Source organism: Hipposideros armiger, unplaced genomic scaffold, assembly GCF_001890085.2.
Source record: "Hipposideros armiger isolate ML-2016 unplaced genomic scaffold, ASM189008v1 scaffold_212, whole genome shotgun sequence".
Classification (NCBI taxonomy): domain Eukaryota; kingdom Metazoa; phylum Chordata; class Mammalia; order Chiroptera; family Hipposideridae; genus Hipposideros; species Hipposideros armiger.
The window spans coordinates 1,708,237-1,731,901 of record NW_017731562.1 but is presented as its reverse complement, the minus strand read 5'-3'; the positions used below and the strand labels follow the sequence as shown (position 1 = coordinate 1,731,901).

General features: G+C 38.9%; 1 protein-coding gene across 1 annotated transcript in view; it reads right to left on the bottom strand.

Annotated features, from left to right (window-relative positions):
* Positions 1-9,602: 9,602 nt before the first annotated feature.
* The window catches only part of OSBPL6 (oxysterol binding protein like 6), a 210,586-nt gene continuing 196,523 nt past the window's right edge, over positions 9,603-23,665 (bottom strand). Inside the window, exons 18-25 of the mRNA XM_019654014.1 lie at positions 23,387-23,524; positions 22,959-23,022; positions 21,404-21,482; positions 19,709-19,853; positions 17,570-17,714; positions 15,921-16,047; positions 14,359-14,481; positions 9,603-13,312 (exon numbers count right to left, since the gene is read on the bottom strand). Coding sequence (XP_019509559.1) covers positions 13,204-13,312; positions 14,359-14,481; positions 15,921-16,047; positions 17,570-17,714; positions 19,709-19,853; positions 21,404-21,482; positions 22,959-23,022; positions 23,387-23,524 — 930 coding nt within the window. The 3' untranslated portion in view covers positions 9,603-13,203. The remainder of the gene's footprint in view (positions 13,313-14,358; positions 14,482-15,920; positions 16,048-17,569; positions 17,715-19,708; positions 19,854-21,403; positions 21,483-22,958; positions 23,023-23,386; positions 23,525-23,665) is intronic.

The following is a 23,665-nucleotide window of genomic DNA, read 5'->3' as shown; positions in this document are numbered from 1 at the left end:
GGCCCCAGGTGGCAACTGACCTTATGTGCTCTGAGACTTTTGCTGAGTAGCTCCAGATTCAGCACTGTTACCAAACCAGAATTTACATTAACCTGGTGACCACAACACTTCCCACTGTAGTGATTCCCTGAGACCCTGCCTCACCTAACTTGCATACTGCACAAGACTCTATCAGCAGCAGAAAGTTAAGGGAACTGGCAGGTGGTAAGGCCTTGGGGTGTCCTGGCTTTTTGCAGAGCCACCCCAGGCTCTGTACTGAAGGCAGACATCCTTGGTTCTCAGCATGGCCTCTCCCACAAGCCTCCAGGTTTAGCACAGGCAGTGAACAATTTTAGACTGCTTTGTAGCTCTTACCGGGTAGCCCCCGGCAGGTCACAGGTAGTGACTGACCTGGGCCTGCACCAGATACCCTCCCAAAAGGCCCCAGAACCAACATACTTGGAGGTTAACTTCAGAACACAGTACAGCACTGCCTAATTAGTGGCATACACAAAGGGCAGTTTTAATAGGCACCAGAGCTCACTGGGGCGAATCCCACTCAGTGGGATAAGCTCCCCATGCAGCAGCCCATAAGCTGCGGATGTGGCCAAACCCCAGAGCCAATCAGCCTAAGGGTCAGTCCCACCCACTGATGTGCCATTAGAAGCAAGACTTAATTATAACAGGAGGGCACACACAACCAACATAACGGACACTCCTGGAGCTCCCAGCTCAGGTGACCAGAGAGACCACCCTTCTATGATGTTGGAACATTAGAGATAATGTCTTACAGCACCTGATGCAGGGAACATTTTTAACAAATCATTATTATTGTGGTATAAATATTGAATGCTCTTAATTTGGGACCACAGTTTGGAAAATGGAAAGAGAAGGAAGCTTATTTACTTTTTATGTGGCAGGCCCTAAAATGGATTCAGAAGAATTTTCATAATGCTTATTTTTGATCACTTAAGAATGAGTTTTGTGCCGGCCGAGTGGCGCAATGGTTAAGAACTGGCTTGGGACGCCAGAGGGCCCTGGTTCAGATCCCACATATGAGGGCCAGTGATGCTGCCCTCCACAGCTAGGATGCTGACAAACAGCTCAACCTGGAGCTGGGCTGCCGCGAGTCGCCGGCGATGGCGTAGGCTGCAGCCCCTGTGGCAGTGGGTTGCCATGGGCTGCCGTGTGTAGCCAGCAGCCAGCGTGAGCGGCCAGCAGCTGCTGTGAGCGGCCGTCCAGAAGCCGGCGACTGATCTGCCTCGCCCGGGAAGACCGCAATTATGGTGCCAACTTGGGCCAGTGAGGCAACGTCCTCCACAACTAGATTGAAGAACAAAAGGACAGCAACTTGTCTGTTCCCCTTCCCCCAATTCCCCAATGCTGTTCCCATCCTAATTCCCCAATAAAAATCTTAAAAAAAAAAGAATGAGTTTTTACTTCATAATCAGAGTCCAGATGCTCTTGTTTCATTTTTTGAAGTATGCTCATGTCAAAGTCAGTTAAGGCTGCTATAACAAAATACCATAGACTGGGTTGCTTATAAACAGTAATTTATTTCATGTACTTTTGGAGGCTGGGAAGTCCAAGATCAAGGCGCCAGCAGATTTGGTGTCTGGTGAGAGCATATCCTCATTGACAATCCTCTTCTCAGTAGCAACTTACATGGCATAAGGAGCTCTTTGGTGTCTCTTTTATAAGGGCACTAACTTCATTTATGAAGTCTCCACCCTCATAACCTACTCACTTCCTAAAGGCCCTACCTCCAAATACCATCACACTGGAGATGAGGTTTCAACATATGAATTTGGGAAGTGGGGGACACACATATTCAGTCTATGGTACTACAAGATCACACAAGACAGTAATCTGTGAAGCCCAAGTGTTGCGCTCTTTATAGGGATTTTTTTTCCATGGTGAATGGAAAAATATATCTCTCTTTTGTATGCTTATGAAACAACCCTGGTTCCCTGGCCTTGAAAAGAGAAATCTTTCCTTAGTTTCCTCTATAACTAGCCTTTTGTGAGAGTTTAGAGTCAGGCAACCAGGAATATTTCTTTCAGAGGCTGTCATTCCGGTTGAAAATTTAGGATTTGAGTCCTACATGATAAAACTAAATAAGATTCTAGACATCACATCCAACCCCTTCATTGAAAAATTTGGGACTGCCCAAATTAAGAGAGCTGGTAGTTGAGACAGACTGGCACCTAAAACTTTTAAACTTTTTAGACTTCAGTTATTGGGGGCGGGGAGACTAAGTTTTTTTCCAAAGGGAGGGGTAAATCTTGTGTCTGAATTTGGAGGGCAAATCTGCCATTTCAATTTGGCCATGGTAAGAGGCATCACTACCAGTTCTGCCTTCACACTGTTATATTGAGCGATACAACTGGAGAGAATCTGTGCTATATTTTACAGTTTACTGTTGGGCAAATGAAGCATTTGACATGCAGGGGAATTATTGTTGGAAAATCTGCTCAATAGGAAGCCATTACCAAGGCTCCAATACCCAAAGGAAAGCTTGTTGATTCAACTTCCCTTGAAAGCTAATAACTTGTAACAATCATTACACGGGTGACTTGGTCCTGCTGGGTCTCAGCTTGTGAGCTTCTTTCCGATCAAAGTTACCGTTATCGGCAGGCTGTGGTTAAATAGGCTCTTTAATCTCTGTCTCCATGAAGTTCTGTTATCCTGCCCCAAAAGATTGAACTGGCAGTCTCTAACTTCCTTACTGGTTTGTTTTTTGTTTTTTTTCCCCCACACAAGAATGTGATCTTCAAAACTTTTTTGCTTGGAGTAATTATAGACTTGCAGATAGTTGCAAAGATAGTACAGAGATGTCTGCTGTACCTTTTACCCTTGATGATTAGAGTTTACAGACACATAGTGTAATATCAAAACAAGGAAATTAACAATGGTATAATATGTGTATACATCTATGTCATTTTTAAAAAATTTTAAAATTGTGGTGAAATACATGTAACAAAATTTACCATCATACCCATTGTTAGGTTTACAGTTCAGTAGCAATAAGTACAGTGATGTTGTTGTGCAACGTATTTCTAGACCTCTTTTTCTCTTACAAATCTGAAGCTCTCTGTACCCATTAAACACTAACTTCCATTTCCTGGTCCCTAGTCCCTGACAACCACCCTTGTACTTCCTGTTTCTATGAATTGGACTATTTTAGGTACCTCATATAAGTAGAATCATCATACAGTATTTGTTGTTCTTTTGTGACTGGCTTATTTTACTTAACATAATGTTTTCAAGGTTCATCTATGGTGTAATGTGTATCAGAATTGTTTTCCTTTTTAACACTGAATAATATTCTATTATATGTATATGACACATTTTGTTTATTCATTTTTTTGTCAATGGACAGAAGTGGTTATTTCCACTTTTGGTTATTGTGAATAGCGCTGCTATGAGCATGGGTGTACAAATATCTCTTTGAGACCCTTATTTCAATTATTTTGGGTATTTTTAGGGTCTGAATTGTATCCAGCCCCAAAAATTCGTATGTTGAATTCCTTGCCCCCAGTATCTCTGAATGTGGCTGTATCTGAAAATAAAGCCTTTAAAAAGGTGATTAAGTTAAAACGAGGCCATTAGAGTGGGTCCTATTCTGATCTGACTGATTTCCTTATAAAAAGAAGAAATTTGGACACACTAAGAGACACCATGGGTACATGCATGCACAGAGGGACAACCATGCAAAGAGGCAGCAAGAGAGTGACTATCTGCAAGCCAAGGAGAGAGACCTCAGAAGAAACCAAACCCACTGATGTCCTGATATTGGACTTGTAGCTAAGATCTATGAGAAAATAAATTTCTGTTGTTTAATACCAATCTGTGGTATTTTATTATGGCAGCCCCAACAAACTTACACAGATATATACCCAGAAGTGGGATTGCTCAATCATATAGCAATTCAATTTTTAATTTTTTTCATTCTAACATAATACTAGATTTAGGCACTTTCACCACCAATTCAGCTAACTTGTGGAAAAAACATCTTTTTTACTGAACAAAATTAAAAAGTTTAGAATATTCCATCAAATATCATTAGCTACATTTGGTAATATTGTGAGAAATTTAGAAAAAGACTGAACTTTCAGGGCTAATGCTATGAACCTGAACGTTACTGACCAAAAATGCTCTGCTAGGACATTCCTGTGTAATGCAGTCTGGATAGATGCTGGGCCTAGTTAGGTGCCTGGATATCCAGGTACCACTTAGGAGTAAATGAACAAAATCTAAAGGCTGGTGCAGATCTATAATGGTGACGTAGGTGGTGATATTTGAAAGGGCCACTGAGAATCAATCTTGGTTCAACATCATTTGCCTAGAATTGTGGGGAGATTCATGAAGAGGCTTCCTTGACCATTTTCCTTTGTATGTAAAGAAAGGATGATTTTGGAATCTTTGGAGAATTAACCTGTGGAGACCTCACAAAAATGATGGGTACATTTTGAAGAGAGCATACTAATTACATACATATAAATGCACTTTATTCTACATGGGTAAAAAAAAGACAGAATAGAGGAAGATTTAGTAAGAGAGGATTTAAAATACAATTTTAAGGAAGATGAGAAGCTTAAAAAAACACACAACCAAAACGTATTGTGCTGGCATGGAGAAAGTTCTGAGAAAGACAATGGAGAATAAATCATTTGCAGGCAGAATCTTTGGGAAGAAAGGTTGAATGTGAAGTGATTTGATTTTCCTTGAAAGAAAAATTTTTATTCTCATATTTGTCTTCCTATAGTTCTACAGATAATGACCTGCATTTGAAACGTGGTTTAAAGTACTGAGTAATTACTATTTGAGGAGTTTACTTTTGGTCAACTTTGAAAATGGTAATGGTTGACAATTTCAGGAATAATGAGGAAATGCTGAGTATCACCATTGTTTTTTTTCCTTTTCTGTTTTTTTTTTTTTTTTTTTTTGAGTACTTGTTGTGGATAACCTTGTTATGGACTCCACGCTTCCTAGAAGGGTTTTGCTTTTCGCAATTTTCGCTTTTTTTTTTGCCTCTGAACTTAGGAAACCCACCCAACCCATTGTTTGAAGGCGAGAACAACCCTGTTAGCGGATCCTGTGTGGGAAAGAAGCAGGCTCACCTTAGGCAAGCAGCTCTTCACCTTGCACAGCTTGGCCAAGCCAAGCGCTGTCTGACAGGCCTCCACAGGTCCGTGAGGCCAACCCACAGCCTTCACTATTCAGCCCTTGCTATCTGATGGCTTTTCCTCTGAGCAGATTCAAACTTACTTGTAGTTTATCCCAGTGTGTCATCCAAATTTTGTACCCAGGAAGCTAAAACTAAACCAAGCAGTCACTACCAACAAACCAGCAATAGTATAGTGTCATTGGGACTATGTGCACACGTAACAGATTAAGTCCTTGGCATGATTTTATAATTGGGCAAGAGAACTGCCTGATGGTAACTGTGATTATATCATCACAAAATATGCAAATAAAAGTGTTATCTACTGTGTCTCTGTGCTATTGATTTTCAGTTTGCTTTCCAGTTACTTTATTACACACAGCAAGGAGAGGGGCATTTCTTTGGCATGTCAAGTTATTATCATTACTTCTCTTTCCCTGTCTTTCCCGCCTCCTTTTTAGCCCTCTAAGCTAAGAACTTCTGGTGCATACGCAGAAAAGGACACTAGGAAGAAAGATTTCTTTGTGCTCCTGCCACCCACATGGAAGCTTGTCAGTATAATCCTTGGAACACATCCTCAGGCAGCGATATTACAAGGTCTCACATCCCCATGATTGGACAGTGTCGGGATGAAGCTGTGTGCCACCCCATAAATGCACCCCGGTGGACCAGGCTGTTGAAAAGTCCCATGGCCTACGTGTTCAACATATTCAAGAGGGATTGAAATACGGTGTCTGTCAAGATTTGTTTTTTAGAAAAAGAATTTTGAGATTCTGGTGACTCAAAGTTTGGTATAGTGCTTTCTTTGAAACTGCCTCTTAAAACATTTTTCCTCTACCTGTTTATAAGAAATTCAAGATTTGGAGGTCAAAGCTGATAAATCGTCTACTTACAATGCATGTGAAGACTGAAAACAGAATAGACTATCACAATGTTGTTGGAACTGCCTTCACCATGACAGACAGGAAATATCTCTTTAAAATGCTTGAGTTTCCTGCAGTCTTTATGAACTTCAGCTTTACGCCCACAATCTAAACAGATGGAAAACTAAAGCCAGCTTTCTAAGTTTTTTAATATAAATAAGTTCAAAATTCTGGAAAAAGTCCTATGTTCTAGTATTCAATTTGAAAACAGTTTTTACATAGTTACTACACGAAAAAAGAGCTGGAAATGTAGTCAGAATAAGTACTCAGTCTTCTTTATATACGTTTGAAGTCTCTTGCTGGAGACAAAAATACTTATTAATTTTGTGGAAAGACCATTAGAACATACTATACACAAAACACAAATCTCTTTCTGTAGTTTATTTAAAATTTATTGAGTGTCCTGCGCTCTTACAAATGTAACATTCTTGTATATAACATTCATTGGAGAGGCACAATTCTTTTTTTGAGGTGGCACAGTTAGACATTTTTTTTCAGTGAATAATTTCTCTTTTAATAGGAAATGTAACAACAAGCTAGTTTTCCCCATAAAAAGTGGTTTGAAATTCTATCCCTAATATAAGATAAAATTAAATTTTTCTATCTCAAAATGACCCTATCAAACTAACAGTACATGACTACTGCCTTTATACCTTCAATTATAAGCAGAGTAATTTCACAGTGGAAGTTTTTAAAACAAAACATTTAAAAATATATTATTTTCAGGGAAGAAACTGACCTGGATAAAGAATTTGGTGCTACATCTTGTTATGAAATCATCAGTCAGGTGATCAAGAGAGTGCATTGCCACAGAATTTCTTTGCAGGCTTCCACCAGCCAGGGCCCCGTCAGCTAATTTGAAAACTCCTCTTAGAGACATAGATGTCTAAGAGGGAATGGAAGATGGGGCAAGGGAGATTGATCCATGGTTTTGGAGAGTAGACTTCGGGTTATCTGGGCTGGTTAGAATGTCTTCAGCAACACACTTGTACAGCATCTGGCTTAACACAATTTCATCTTTCAGGTTTCAGAGCTCTGTCCTTCCTACCTTTCACCTCCAATATTACAGCCCTGGCATCAGGACAGAAGTCCGAAAGTGACAAGAAGCCACGCAGGTAGAGTGAGTCACAAGTCACTAAGCTCTAGTCAGTTTTCTTGAACTAGGCTTTCTAACCAACTACTGAATATCACTGAGAAAAACAAACCAAAGACTGAGGTTGAAGCAGGGAAGAGGCAGTGGGTGGTTAGGCCAGCGCACAGTCATAAAATTCCCCATCTGCCTCAAAATTCCCTGGGGGCCAAGGGTGCTTGTTAAAATGCAGATTCTTGGTCCACACAGGTACAAAGACTCAGAATCTTTGGAGGGGAGCTGAGGAATCTGCCTGTAAACAAACATCTAAGACTGTAGATGGGGTCCATCCACAGGCCAAGGCATGTGATCCTCGCCCCACTTTTCTTTCCCAGGTTCCATTTCTCTTTTATTCATTCTTGCCTTTTCTCTTCAATAGCATTTAATGTCAACAATGCTGTATTTGACAATCTCTGGAAAGCTTTCTACTTTTGACCAACAGGCTTTGAGGATGGAGGGCAGGATACAAGGAATGTTTTCAACCTGCAGAACTGTCAATGCGAGGAGGTTCACCAGACTCTGGGCACTTGATTTCCATTTCTTTTTCAAAATTAGGTTTAGCAACTTTGTTTCCAGCTAGGAAGTGAGGGCATTAGAAGAGATAGAAAAGCAGCTATCTTGAGCACTGGAAGTTTTAAATGTTTGTGACACAAATGTGCAGCATGGGAGGTTAATAATAAATAACTCAGTATAGACTACCTGCCTCGTCATCATTAAAATGGCATCATTTCACGAGCAGTCATTCTGGATCCCCACAGCTTTGTCAGAGATTCTTTCACCACAAACAAGAGAAAAACATTTCCCAGGGCTTCCTCACCTGCTGCCAGCAAGTTCGGTGTGACCATTATTTTGGACCCCCAAAAGATGGAAATGAATTCACTAACTTACCATTTCAAGATGAAAAACAGTGTATTGTTTTCTAAGTATTTCAAATTTAACATTTTGACTGGGCTACCAGAACTAGAAGTTGACGAGATTCTCTTTCTCTGGTAATGTGTTATTATTTAATAGTAGATACTGGGGTAGTGGTAAGGCACATGCGCACAGCCTTCTAGAAAAGCCCTATATGCGATAAATAAATTTAAAACAATGCAGATTTTAAAAAGTGGCAAAAGCAGATCAATGAGAACCTCAGGGTGGAGGTTGGAGAGGCGCAGGGCAGAGGGATTACAAAGGGGCAGAGGAAACGTTTTGTGGTGATGGACATGTTCACTATTGTGATCTTGGTGACAGTGTCAGGAGTGTACATACACATGTCACACTATCACATGGTACAGTTCAGATTTGTAAAGTTTATCGTATGTCAGTTATAGCTCAATGAAGCTTTTTAAAAACAAACTTGAAATGACTAAAAAATTTTCTAGCAAACTACATTATTTCCTAAAGAAATAACTAGGTGAGGATAGCTAAGGGAATCGGGAGTTGGTACCTAACATAAGTACTAATTTTTAACATTATTCTTTCTAACAGTATTAAATTGTTGCTTACCCTGTTAACTAAAAGTAAGAAGAGACAGGAGGAACTTAAATAGGATTATGCCTTGTTTTCTGGAAACTCAATATTTCTCTCTCCATAATTGCCTTAATTTTTATTTAAAAGGGTAGCATGATAGAAAAAAAATTTTCAGGAAATAAAAACATTCTTGTTTTATGTTTTTTTCCTACCAATCTGGAAATACTGAGGAAATTAATAATACGTAATTATGGTGTAATTTTGAATCCATGAACTTTTAATAGTGTTCCACAGGAGGCTAAATATAGTTGTTCTGATATTGATATATTACCCTGCAACTGCTTAAACACTGCATATTTCATAAACACTCCAGACACAGTGCAAAAGAACAGACATGCATATCCTTGCCCCTCATTATGTTAGGACCAGAAGGAGCAGGAAAGTAAATCAAGTCCGATAGTTGTTCGAAAAACAAAAGAATGTATATGACTGACAGGTAACTGCCAACTGTCAGCTGCAGTAATCAAGGGGCTTCATTTGCTTAAGATGTTGGGCATGCTGGTTCATCACAGCAATTTTTAAAGAATTCATTCTTTAGATTTCGTTTTGGAAGAATTAAAGCTAACCCTTTCTTAAACAATTTGTCATTTTCTCTAATAGCAAAGGCTGATACAAAGTCTTAAAATGTATGTTCTTACAATATGTTCAGTCACAGATGTGTGTTCTTACAATTACGTATTCAAGTCAGGTTTAACAATGAATCATGCAATGTACAGTTTAAATGTATCAATTTTACAAAAGAAAATAAAGCACAGAGGATCTAATTCTGGTTTGATAAGCGGTATTTCTAAATTATGGGAAGCTTTTTGAAAAAAACAAAAACACTTTAATCTTAGCTCCAATGACATTTTTTTCCATCTTTCCCCCAAAAGAACATGTCTAGAGCACAAGATAGATTCATAATTGTTTAATTAGATATATTTTATATATCCTGAACATAATGGCTCCCAGAGAAACAAACTAATATTTTGTACACAAACTTTTTATTTATTGTGCCACATTCATAATATACCAACTTGAGCCAAGTGGAAACATTGTTACACCCCCTGGTGTGTGATGAGCTCTGCTCTCACTAACACTTCATCATCCAGGATGACAGAGAACAAGATTAGACAAGATGGCTAATTAAAATCCACAAGGTAATAACAAAAATGTACATTAGATTATGATCATAAACTCTTCTCTGGCCACAGCGGTCACCAGAACTAAGCAACAATTTTATCAGTTTCCTCTTTACTCCCGTCCCCCCCCCCAATGCTCCTTGGGGCAGAACTAATGATTGTTGAGTGGAGTTGCTGTTGGGCATGGGGCCAGAATAATGAAGAGGCGTGAAAGGTTTGGAAAATCAACAACTTGGCATCTCTTGTATTGAAAACCCTTTGGTTTCTCTTACCCAGCAAATACATTTGGTAGTGTTTATGTCACATATACTTGACATGTAATATTAGAAGGTATCTCAAATGAGGTTAATTTTTAGAATTGCCTGGAGATTATGGGATATTTAAAAATAACCCATAAAAACTGACAATTAAAAAAATAAACAGTAAAATAACAGCAAAATCTAAGAGCAAATTTGTACCCTGGGTGGCAGAATACGGTTGTGTCTATGTGTGCTGGTGTGTGCCATTGGTCTGTTCCATCTAGCCACATCCATGACCCATCATCGCTTATTACTGCTTTCCTTAATGACCAGCTCAAAGAGATGAAGGAGGTTAGGAATAAATTATGGGGAGGTGTAAAGATATATTAAGTCTCCTCCATCCTAGATTGTTTGGGAAAAACAAATAAGAAAAGTGTCCTGAAATAAAAAGACGTGTTTATTCTATCCTTTTGCTATTTAAACTAGTCTCAAAAGCCCCTAAATTTTGAAGATGAAAATTCCAAACAGAGTAAGTCTCACAATTCTCTAACCACCATATCAATAAAAAGTAAAAAAGAAATAAAGGATGAGGCCATTACATTATGCATATTTGACGGAGAGATTTGTGATTCAAGTATTATAGGAGTATTATCTAAAATTTGATTGATCACTTGAATTGGAAGTCTAATCAGGATGTCTGAATCTCAACAGAGATTCTGAATCTGGGGTTATTATAAAATGTGGTGATTTTAATTAATTTGACATTCTTCTCATTCTCATCTTGGAATCCTAATCAGTTTCAGGTTAGCTCTGACCAACATACACTTACCTGATCTGTAGTTTGAACTTATCTAGTAAAGGTCCTCTGTATTAGTTATTCTTTTTCTCAATTATAACTGAAACAATAGTTGCTTCCTTGATGGGTCCTGAGTCCTCTCCCAGCTGCCTGACTGATAGCATGCCTGTTGGTAACTGATGCCTCACCTTCCTATTTCTCTACTTGCAGTACTTTTACTTTGCAGAATTCTTTCCTTATCTTTAGGTGAAATATTTGTGAGACTGTTCAGGGACGGGCTAGTAAGTACAAACCAAAGCCACTTTCGATATATTTAAAGATTTACCAATCATAGGAGAATAGACTTCTATGACGAAGTCAATAATATTCTAGTTAAATTCTAATTAAATTTAGAGGCATGTATCTCAGGATGCAGATAAAAGGACGTCAAGATGAATGAGCAGAAAAAGAATGGATAACAAGGGAAACATTTTACTATCAAGAGGCACGCCGCCTATAGATTTAAAACTGGAATTTAAGGCATTGGGAAACCTAGGGAGGGTGCTGCTTAAATGGGACACTTAAATCTGGTGATGTATTAGGGAGTTTACTTGAGAATGAAATTTCATTCTAAACCAGTGCATGCTGTATACATAATGCAGGGACTCAGCTAACAGGAGGGATGAGTTTTAGAATAACTAAAATATTGCTCCACCTGGTGGAAGCTTCAGAGCTTTCCGTTCTGCTCTCAGCAGTTTTGATTTGATAGTGGGTTAGTCATTCATTATTAGGAATGCTTTGCTGAGGAGAAATAACCCTAAAATCAACACCTTATAACAGAATGTACAATGTCAGTAACTCTGTTATCAGAGTTGAAAATACCACTTAATGTCTGATGGTAAGAATCTAGAACTGACCTAACTAAGAATAAAATATATGAACTTTTATAATTCTTTAGGAAAATCTCTAGAGAGATTTTTTTTTTAACATACATTTATATAGCTATCTATGTGCAGCAACTCAGGAACAGTGATGTGAATTTACTGCAAACGCCTCTGTATGCTGGAGGCAAAAACAAATCCTGAAATATGTAAACACGTTTGTGTCCACATCCACCTTTTGTTGGAATGGATAAATTCCTTAGCTTATGTTTTATATCTCTGCCAATAACAAAGTAAATGCTTAATATGTGGTCATGTATTATGCAGCATTACGTGATGAAAATATAAAATATGATTTTGCATAGAGCTCATTTAAACAATGAAAATAAGCTACTAACATGCTTGCTTCTCTTCCCAGTGGGATTCCATTCATGCCAATGGGTTGGCATAGGATAGAAATGCGGGTTACATTGTGCTTCACTCAAAAATAGTTACGTTTCTAGTCCTCCAAAGCCCTCCCCCAAAATCCCATATGCTTTTTGTTATTTCCCACAAAGGTTTTAACACTGATGCCAAGTGTTCAAATCAAATACAGGTGTTACCAAATATGTTACCAAATAATAGGGCACACGGTGAGGTCAGGTGGAAGAGGGATGGTTTATTGTCAGGATGATGCAGGACAGGAACTTGATGAGCAATGTGACTACAGAAATCTACCTAGCACACTGTTTCTTCCTTCCCCTCCAGATGTACAATACAGTAACCAGTATAGCAAAGTAAAGCAAGTGTGATTTACTTTGTGAATCCATTTAAGTTTGACTCATAATTGTTCTGATCCCAGGAAGTGAACCATGCCATGATTCAAAACTCTGTCCTCCACATAAACCTATGAGCACACATTAAAAAAATGATTTATTTTACATCTTTGCATTTCTTAAGGCATGAACAATGGCGTACGGATGGAACAGGTTCTGAGAAGCATGTCTTTACTGACAAGGCCAGCATGAGTACACCACATCAAACAGACACACTCGAAGTCTGAGCTGACCAACTGCAGTGGTTCAGGAGCTCCTACGATGAGGGGACGGTGCTTCCAGAAAAAGGACCACACATGTGGTTTACATCATGTTGCTTTAAACTCTCTGGATCAGCTGTAAGCACCAATTACAGTTTGTTTTTCTTTACAAACTTGTCAGACTTTGGATTGTATATTCTGCTCCTTTAATTCTGCTTTTCGAGGAGGGTGTGGAATTTTTTTTGTGTTAAGGAATATGGTTGCAGCAAAACAGAAAGAATCCAAAAGTGGTTAGGGGCCTTGTCTAATGCACTTCTGAAAGTCCATTATAAAGATGAATAGAAAAGCAAATGGTCGATGTTCAGTCGACCCAGAAACCACGCAGAGCTCTAAGAAACATAATTGTGCATAGTTATTTGTTCATCCAGAGAGTGATAGGCTGGCTAGCTCTACATTTCCAGGTTACCAGAGAACAGGGCTGTCTACTTTGCTAAACCCAGGGTCCTTGCGCAGCTCCCAGTAGGTGTCGTTAGAAACCCAGGCTTCTCTTTGATTGGCATCAATCACTTTTCTGTGAAAATATAAAAATCAACATTAGGCACACATCACATCAAGGTGACCTGATCATTGGACTCTCTCCTGTAGATAAGACATGTACAAATAAGCAGTACTTTGTAAGCTAGCTAGTGTCCTAGCTGCTCATCGATGACTTGACTATTTTTGACCAGAAATAAACTCATTTTTGTTGTTAAATGTTTGAAATGGAAGTGAGTAGGGTCACGGGGAGAGGGTCTGAGGGCAGGAATAAATCATCTCTGGGCAGGGCTAGAAAGTGAAGTGCCCCAAACAAAGCATGTACAAATACTGGAACTAAGATCTTCAGGCCCCAGACCCACAAGAAGCGCCTCTGCTTCACTTGTGGGGAAACCATGTAACTTTAGTAGCTCCAAGAGCCTCTGCAGGGCCCAGCTCCACAGAGTGCACTTTTGACATCTAAAGGGCTAGGCTGCATTTCTCCCCAGGGCGGGATGGAAGGACTACACAGGATATAAGGCTATTCTGGGCTTATCTGTCCTGGCTCTGGAAGGCAACAGATGCATCTGGAAACTGACGTTTAATGTGTGTGATGTATACATAATCCTGCAAATAATCCTGTGGTAATCACCCATGATCACACCACAGAGGGACCAAATCTGAACGGACACAAGCTCCGTGTGCCAGACATACAATTAATACTAATGAAGCCAGGATGATGTTGTGGGCAGTGGAGTCCCCTCCTATCTCTGAGTGAGGGAGTGGGGACACGTTTCCACTATTCCAAAGGGCGGTGCTGAAGGACAAAGAGTCTTCTGGGCAAGACCCTCACTCCTTTTTACTGCCCATGAAGAGAAAAGAGCTGTCAAGGAACATTCATTTTCTTGGTGACAAACTTCAAGAGCACAACATCTGATTTAATATTTTCACTGCCAAACCCAGTTATGAAAATCAGTTTAATTTTTCACCTTTACGTCCCCTGGACACTAAATTACCCCGCATTTTCTTTTCACCTGGAGTTTTGCACTGCCTGTGACAACCATTTGCCAAACATGAACTTGTTATGGGAATGAACTGACTTACTTAAAAAATTTTGGTACGTGTTCAAGGTTGTTTTCTTCCATGTATCGTCTTCGAGACCTCTGGAGTTCCTCGACTCTTTGCTTCTCTGCGGCTGCAGCTTCTAAATTTCCTTCTTCCAAGAATCTAAGCAGAAAGCAGTTAATCTTTTAATATATCATCCTCATTTCTGATCAAAAAATAAAATCTCATTTGCATATAATTACATTCTGGTTGCTGTGAAGATAACTGTGAACAGTAACACTCTGATTCATGTCCCCTCACCCCTGCTCCAAGCCACACTGTCTCTGCCTGCCACCAATTAACATACTTTCTGTATATGTGAACTGAATGATGGCAGACACCAATGTATCAGTAGGAGTGAAAGGTGAATGAGTGGTTTGACCTTGAAGACTTTTCTGTGCTGTCAAGGGTTCTAGAGCTTGAGAGTCTCAGGATAACTGAAGAGCATGAAGTCCCAGGTTGTACTCCTTTTCCATATTATCAAAAGGCACACGTTAAAGGCCACAGAATGGAGGCTGGGAATTGGCTGTTCTCCATCTGCTTTTAGAACTGATTGAGAGGGAAGAAGCTTCCCTGTTCTATTGGAGAGAGTAAAACTGATGAAAAAGAAAAGGTAACAGGCGGGGAAATTTATAAGCGGCCAGAGAAAATAAATGAATGGTAAATGAAATTCAGAAAGAGAATATTGAAATAGAATTGAGAAAGAAAAAAGCAGACCCAATGGTGGTTGGCAAATATTTAAATTTCAAAATGAGAGCAAAGAACAGGGACACCATGTGCTACACACTGTGCAGGAAGTTTGTTGGTAAATTTGAATGTTAAACAGTGAGATTGCATGTTCGGGGGAGGGACATCAGAGAACTGAACGGAGAACGTTCTATCCTGGGAACATTTTGGCAGAAGACAGAGAAAGCTACAAATATACTGGAAACAGAAAATGATCTTGGACGGAATTTGAATGGCATATAAAGTGTTTGGAAAAAGTGAACTTAATTCTGAAGAAATGGACAACATGAGTACAGAACCACATAAGAAGAGTAAAAACTAAGAATCACACGGCACTAAAGGGACTGCATGAGTACATCTTACACCCCGTGGGATCCAAACCATGTTGGGGAAATACCAGACTTTGACTCAAAGCATTTCTAGGTGCCCCTGTAACTTATTCTCTTGCTCTTCAGTTTGAAAGATACTCCATGCTACAGAATAATAGAATTAAAAAGTACAAACTCTGGGTGAGGAATGATTCTCTTATATAGTGGAGCGAGAACTCATGAATTTGCAGAACTTTGGCATATTTAGGGGTCGGGGGGAAACTTTTTGTTAAGAATCACCTGAGTTATCTTCCATGGGGAAGTTTTTAGTAAGCTAATTTTCTGTTATGAGCATCCTAGGATTGTTCTTTTACCTATGGTAGAAAACTCAAATACTGCTGATTAAATAAGGGAATGGATGAATAGTCAATAAGTAAAGAGATGATGGTGGTGAAAATAAGTCTCGATGATGTGTGTAGTGACATGCCATGATCTAGTGTCCATTTTCAATGCCACTGCCATGCTCACCTCTGATCTGGCCGGAATCGGGCATCTGTTGGTGGGAGGAGATCTTTTAGTACAGGATCTAACTCATTGAGCTCAATAGCAAATCTCGTGAAGCCATAGTAGAGCTCATAGTTTGTCGGCAGGGAACCTGGAACGAGGCCAATAAACCATTGTGAGAGGCAAAAAGGTTTAAGAAACTAGCAGCAGCTGACTTAACTCAGGGGTTTAATTAATATCCAGGCTATCAGCAAATTTTCAGTCATAAAATAAGATGATGAATTTTTTTCAAGTGCATTAAATTGGTTATATTTTGTTAGATGGGAAATGTTACATTGATTATCAAAACTGATAGATGCATGTATTTAATAAAATCCAGCCTTTAAAGTAAAACTTTGCACATATAGCATAGCCTTCGCTTGCTAAACAATGCCATTATTTTTCTCCCAAATACTCAGTTGGGTAACTAAATGCTAGGGTGATTAGCTATTAACATTAAGATTTCACCAGAAACACAATTTATTTCTTTTTGAAAAAGAAAAAGATGCAGATCTAGATTAATATTTATTGGCACTTTTAAACTAAACTCAAAGGTAGAATCTATGTATGCTTTGCTCATTGATGTACTCGTCTAGCTCCTAGAGCAAAGCCTGTTGCATAGTCAGTGCTCAATAAATAACTGTTGAATGAATGACCTAACCATTCTTTTTTTTTTTTTTAGCTGAGCCATCCTGCTACCTGTTGGCAGCTCAGCTCAGGCTGGACTCGAACTGCTGTTGCTCAGAGCTCAAACTCTTGAGCGAGCTCTTAACCAACTGAGCCACTCGGCCGGCCCTGACCTAACCATTCTATTAGCAGGACATCTAAATATGCACTGAGGTCTCTTAGGAAACCAACTAATTTTAAATTTATGGCTTAAAGGGCCGGCTGAGTGGCTCAGTTGGTTAAGAGCTCGCGCAAGAGTGTGAGCTCTGAGCAACAGTGGTTCGATGACCGGCCTGAGCTGAGCTGCCGCTGAGCTGCCTACAGGTGGCAGGATGGCTCAGCTAAAAAATAAAATAAAATAAAATAAAATAAAATAAAAACAAAGTTATGGCTTAATTGACAAATGTCCAATGAAAATAAACATCATGTGGAGACCTGTTCCATTTATACTTGATATTCAATTATATGCTAGTGTATTGCCAGAGCTCTCTTGATGAGTTTTATTAAATGTCAACATATTGCAGCTTTTTGCTTTTCAAATGAAAAAGATCACTTATTCTGGTAAGTTATTGAATTTGTGGATTACAGATGTTTGCAGGCTTTCCTTTATTTTATTAAAACAGAATAAATAACAGGAGTAAGGATTTGAGTTTGTATATTTCAATTATCTAAACTCTTTCAAACTTTACCTACCTAGCTTTTGAAATGCAAGCATTACATTTAGAGTGATTTTACATGAAGCCCAACCTCTGACCACTTGTCAAATTTTATAACTCCTTATTATCAAATACTGGGACTTATAGGATTCACATGTTAAGTATAAATATAACTACAATTGCTTTAGTATGTAGGTTTTTAATGTCGTTATTGAAGAAAACATAAGATGAACTGCATGGGTCGATGTGACATTTCCTTCCTTCTGTCACGCATGGTGCCCTCCTGAGGCAGGGCATTCACGCGGGTCTCACCTGGTCTCCAGATGCATTTCGCAGACGGGGCCACTCCACAGTAGAACCCCTCATGCCACTTCCCAAACAGCCGGCGCACCACCTTCCCCTCCTGATCCATCACAACCCCCTGGACTTCATTCATATTAGAATTCCAATAATTCACCTGGAAAAGCCAAACCCCAATTAAAACAGCCAATCTCTTTAATAACACCAATCTCTATAATTTCCATATGGAAAATTTTCTTAACCTTGAAGTTTCTCATTCACACCATTTCCAGAAATCGATCTCAAAATGTTTTATATGGAAGGATGGCTTTCTAGGCATTAGCTGGCTTAACTTTTACGAAGGGGATGACTTCTACTCCGTGCTATAACATGGTAGTATGATGCAGAAAAGGCTCAGTTTCTATCACAACTGCATATTAATTTATAGGTTAGTAATTTCTTCCTCAGGTCCTCCTGTCTTGAATTTCCCTTTTGCTCATGGATTTCAATGATTTTTCAATTGGCAATGCTATAGAAGTAGTTTGTGAAACATTTTTCATAGGATCTGTAAATGACTAAATTTTATCATGAGGATCGTGCTTCCTGCTCTGGTCTTCTTCCAGCCATGCTCCTCCCCATAAGGTGAGAAATCTGTGAGAATTTACCCATTTGGATCCCATGGGTCCTGTTCTAGATCAGTCCCCAAGTATGCAGGACCCTTGGGGTCCACATTCCCGGTTCACATGGCTCTAAGATTATTCCGTAGCCTGCACAGGCCTCTTCTTTGGATTTATCCACCCAAGGGCAGACCACCCACCAGTGTGTGGATCTTTAGGCCCGAGGGGTGGCCAAAGGTGGCAGTTTGAGGGTGTGGGGACAGAGCTTGGAGTTGTGGGCTGGATTGCCTACATATGTGTGTGAGGCCCCTTGCAGTGCAGGAGAGAGCTGGAGGTGGGAAGAAAGTGGGGAAGGCTATGTGTCAGGACTGGCTCTTCTCTACTTCCAGGTTTCCAGCTCAAGTCCCGAAGTATCTGTCCTAGCCTTGCAGGTTTTGTTATAAAAGGTATATCTGTCAAGGTGAGAAAATAAGAACACATTTTATTTGACAGTTTGTAGGCTTGATTTACACATTTCCAATATTTACACACATGGCACAGGGATTTCCATTTGTACCCTTGCCCTGAGCTCTGCATATATTAGGGACAGGCCTAAATCAAAGGTTCTCATAGCCTACAAAACTAAATGCACACATTTACTGTCATCACTCAGTCAGAGTAAATAACGATCCTGGCTCTTCAGTTCAGAGTCACCTACTGAGTTTATAAGAAAAAAAGGAAAAAAAGAAAAACATCTCCAGTTAAAATAAAGGTGTTTAAGTAAAACAAACACAACCTTCCAATATGGCTTAAAAGGATTTAACTAAGAGAAACATTTTGCATTTTAAGAGACTCCACGATGCTACCTGTTGCTGCCACATTAGAACGAGATCAGGAGTAGAAGAGGTAAAGAGGGTGGGTGGAGTTTCTGTACCATGATGAATTCTGTAGTGCCCCTGGACAAACATGGCGGTGATCCTATGTATTCCACTTCAGAGCAGACAGACTAGGTAAAATGGTGCTCTGGAGGCACTTGCATCCCAGACATCTTTTCTTGTTAACAAAGGTAATGCTTTTTCTTGAACTTATTTAGATTATAATAGTGGCAGATTTGGATAAGCTTATAGTGACTGGAAACTATCATCTAAAATCATCCTTAGAAAAAGATAACTGCATTATAATTAGTTCCCTAAAATTGATCACTTGAATATGTCATAATCAAGTGGGAACAGAAATAGAAATAGAATAGAAACCAGAAGACATGCTATAGGCCAGAAGTGTTTTCTGGGAATTTTACTTAATGAACTACTGACTGGTTGCTTAAAAAGAAAATTCTTTAAAAAAGGTGTTTTTTTTTTCTCTTTTGAGATGGTGCCCTTTTTGACCTCCACATGTTCAGAAGTCTGTATACCTTGAGTAATACCACCAGTTGCTTCTGCTTTCTTACCTAAAATGTCCTTAAGGGTCAATGATACAGAATAGATTCACTTGAGGTTTTTTAAGGTAATTATTTTATTCCTTCCTTAGGGAGCATATTATGCTATTTTTTTCTTTACTGCTGTAAGATACTATTTACCTTGACAAACGTGAGTTTGCAAATGCAAACACTGCTTTTGGTATTTCTGATGGTTACTTCTCCATAATGCTCTATCCATCTCCTCCCACTGAGAATGTTGTGTATGCACGTGGTGACTTTATTCCACACATAGCAATCGCCATACCTAGTGTAGAATACAACATTGATTAAAAACAATGAAGACTCCCCCCCACACACACACACACACAACATATATATAACTATTTCTACTAACGAGAATATTCTTTGGCCAAAGCTTCCTTTTCTCTCATTTTCCCCTTTCTTTGTTGAAAGTTTCTATATGGTCAAGGACATTTATGACATGATTCATTCATTTAAGGAACAAGTCAGTGCTTTCTTATGGGCTAGGTGCTAAAGTTACCAAATTAAATAGGGTCTGATTCTTGCTCTCCTGGAGCCAAGGATGTGGTAGGGGTAGATGGACAAAGTCAACCAACACTTCCAATAAGATAATAAGGAAGCATCATGTGAACACAGAAGGGGGAGTCCTTTGTCCTTACACCTGCCTGGAATGTGGGGCGAGCGTCAAGGAAGACCTACTAGAGGAGACTGGGGAGAAGTATCAGAGGCCAGAAGAGCACAACACATCTGGGGACCTGTGAGTGGTGTGCTACAGGCGAGTGGCTGTGGCAGGGGGCAAGGTGGAAAGGTGTGATGGGGCAGAGCAAGGAAGGCCTTTAAGACACACCAATGAGTCTGGATTTACCCTGCATGCAATGGGCCATCCTGGAAGGTTCCGAGAGAAGAGAGAGGCAGATAGGGTATGCATTTAAGACAGGTTACTCTGAGGAAATTGTTTCATACTTTGCATTAAGACCAAAAATATGAATAATTCTTTGGGAAAGGACCAACAAGCATAACCAAGAGGGCACATATCTAATGCAAATAAATTCTAGGGAGTAAGGTATAGAATTTCTGCCAGTGAACGAGGTAGCATAGCTTCAAGTCACATTTGCATGTTATGTATACTTTCAAATAAAGTGTTACTTCAAAATAAAATAAAACGCTACTAAGTTTCTAAAAAATTATGAATTCGCATGATGCAGGTACTATATACACCTGAGAAAACTCTTTCTTCCTCATGAGTTTGCAAATATTGAAAGTTTACTTTGTAGTAAATATCCAATCCACTAGCAAATTCTGTCATTGAAATAGACAAAAAACAAACCAAACCAATCAAATGAAGACAAAAACAAAACCAACCAAGACTTTGGCCTCAATGAAAACTTCAACTAACTTTAAAAGATTTATCAGCTGTATCCTCTAAAAAACAACTATAAAATAATATTCCATCCCTCTTACTTAATAAAATAACTTAGAAATTAAAAATAACCCCAGGATCTAAGATGAACTCAAAAGTGAAATTATAATTTATATAGAAAAGAAATGGCTGAAAAAAGGAAACTTTCATATAAAATGCAAACTAATACAGTGACTGAGACAGGTAGACACCTAGTGTTGATTGATGGATGAAGGATGTGAAGAGATAAATAGGAGGCTTTGATACATATGCTAAAGTTCTCATTTGCTTTTGTGGGAGAACATTCTCAAAATGTTGGTGAAGTTAACAGACACTTTGGCCATACAGGCAAAAGGGCCCTTGGCAACTTCTAGCGTTTCAAACACCCACTTCTGATTTAGAAAAGCAGATAAAAGATTTTGAGAGCAACCTACTTTGGAAGCATGACATTCAGTGTTCCAATAGGCAGGATTTCCATTGACTTTCCCCAGAATTTGTTTTTCCATCTGATATCTAAATGACATAGGCAGAGGACAAGGAATAGGTCCTGATGAGTTTGAAGTGTCTTTACACCATAAAGAATTACTCCACATCAAACTATTTATTCTATAAAAACTAACTTTTGTATTATACTTTACATTTTACAAAGAACTTTTGTAATCACAATTGATTCTATATTGTTGATTTAACATGACAAGTGCCTGAGGATGGCCCAAGGGGAAAAGATTAACTGTGAGCCCTCCCAAATCTACTATCTATGTTTCTCTGTAACACATGCTCCATATTTGTTTTCAACTGGTAAAATGGGAAAAAGCCTTGAATAATGTGCGTGCATGTGTGTGTATTCACATACACATATACTCTACTATGCTTTAATTGGAGATAAATGTTGTTATAAATGTTAACTAAATAGTGTAAATTATATATACATATGTATATAAAGTGAGTTGTATAGCAAAAATAATTGCAGTATGACAATACCATTGATTTACATACACATTTATTCCAAGAGTTATATGATTTGGGAGAACAGTACAAAAATAAAACCTCTAACTACAGATAGGCAGGATTTATGAGACAGTGGTATTAACTTAATGAACATGTTCGTACTCTGGGTAAGGTTTGGCCCAGGGCCCAGCACTTTGTCTCACATGACGGCTTTATGTTTTACTTGTGGACACTCACCTGTGCCTTTGTTATAACTACTTGGTCCCACTCTGATGAACTAAGGGAACTTAGTTCCCACAAAATTTCTGACTCTTAGTTATGATAAAGAAATGATTTATTTTCTAATTTTGCAATAAAGTACAATTATAGAGCTCTATCATTCTTTGTGTTTTAGGTTGAGGAAGTACATATAAGAAGAGTCATTCTGTGAGCAAATAAAGCACCCTTCCAAACGTGAAGGAACTATTTATACCTCATGGTCAAATTTACATACATATCTATATATGTAAACACTTTATTGAATTTTGAAACATTTTATTTTTGGTAAGTTTGCAACATTCTAACTGAATAATGGGCATTGATTAAAAAGAGACTTCAAACCCCTGAGCTTCAATGAGTTAAAGACCAGAAATCACTGCAATATTTATGTATCTAAATAGGCTATGATGTGCCATAGAGCCTCCCTTCAGGATTAAGATCTCTTTGCACACCCTCAGGAAACAAGAAGGCAGCCGATATAATCTCCATGTTATAGATACAGACAATGAGGCACAATGAGTTCAAGTGATAGCCCCGAACTGGCACAGTCAGCATAGAACTTTGTTGTCCCATAGGGCTTTGCTTCCTTGATTAAACTCTCATGGCCTAGATAACATGGTTTTATATTCAAACCAGAAAATCTGATTTCTCAAACTGAACTCTGTACCAATTACAAACATTCTCCAAGCTCCCAAGGTAGAAATTTAAACTGAGCATAATGAAACTAGAAACTGTTTCATAGGCTTGTCAATTGGATTTTTAAGTTGTAATTGAAATACAAACCTTGCCAAAACACAAAATTCTTGGACTCACAGTGACAGGCAGAAATGGGTGGATGATGGCTAACCTGGTCATTAAAAACAAAACAGAAGGCAATGACATCAGTTTAAAACTCCCATAAATAATCATTTTTTTATGACCCATCTTGGCTACTCCCAAATAATAACTGCTCAATTTACCCATCTCTATTACTGAATTACTCTCAAAATGTACAAGTAAGTTACTGAATCTTTACATTTTAAGACTTCATGCTTAGAAACAGAGCGCTTATATACATTTATTTAGAGGGGCAATTCCATAGATAAACTAAATGAGTTTTTGTTAACTGGGAGCATAATCTACCCCAAACAGAGGTTTATCAAACAGCTATTTTCATCATCAAACTGCCCTCCTATGTACTTAGACACCTACCTGAATCCAGCAGGACTTACCTGTTCTGAGAAAAAGCGGAATCCCTTGTCCTCTCGAATGCATTCATAAGTCTCCCCAAGGACAGGGTTGAATGGCTTACTTCCTGCTCTGAAATAGGTGGAGCAATATCCTGAAACTGCAAATGCAGCAATAAGAACCTGTTAAAACATTTAAGAAAGGAAAATAATATAGGAGAGATGACTTCCAGGTCTGTTTGTCCCTTATTCCTCTAGACGTTACACATCCTCGTCAACGGGTGCCGACTAGATGGCATTTGCATTTTCTGTTATTTGTACAGA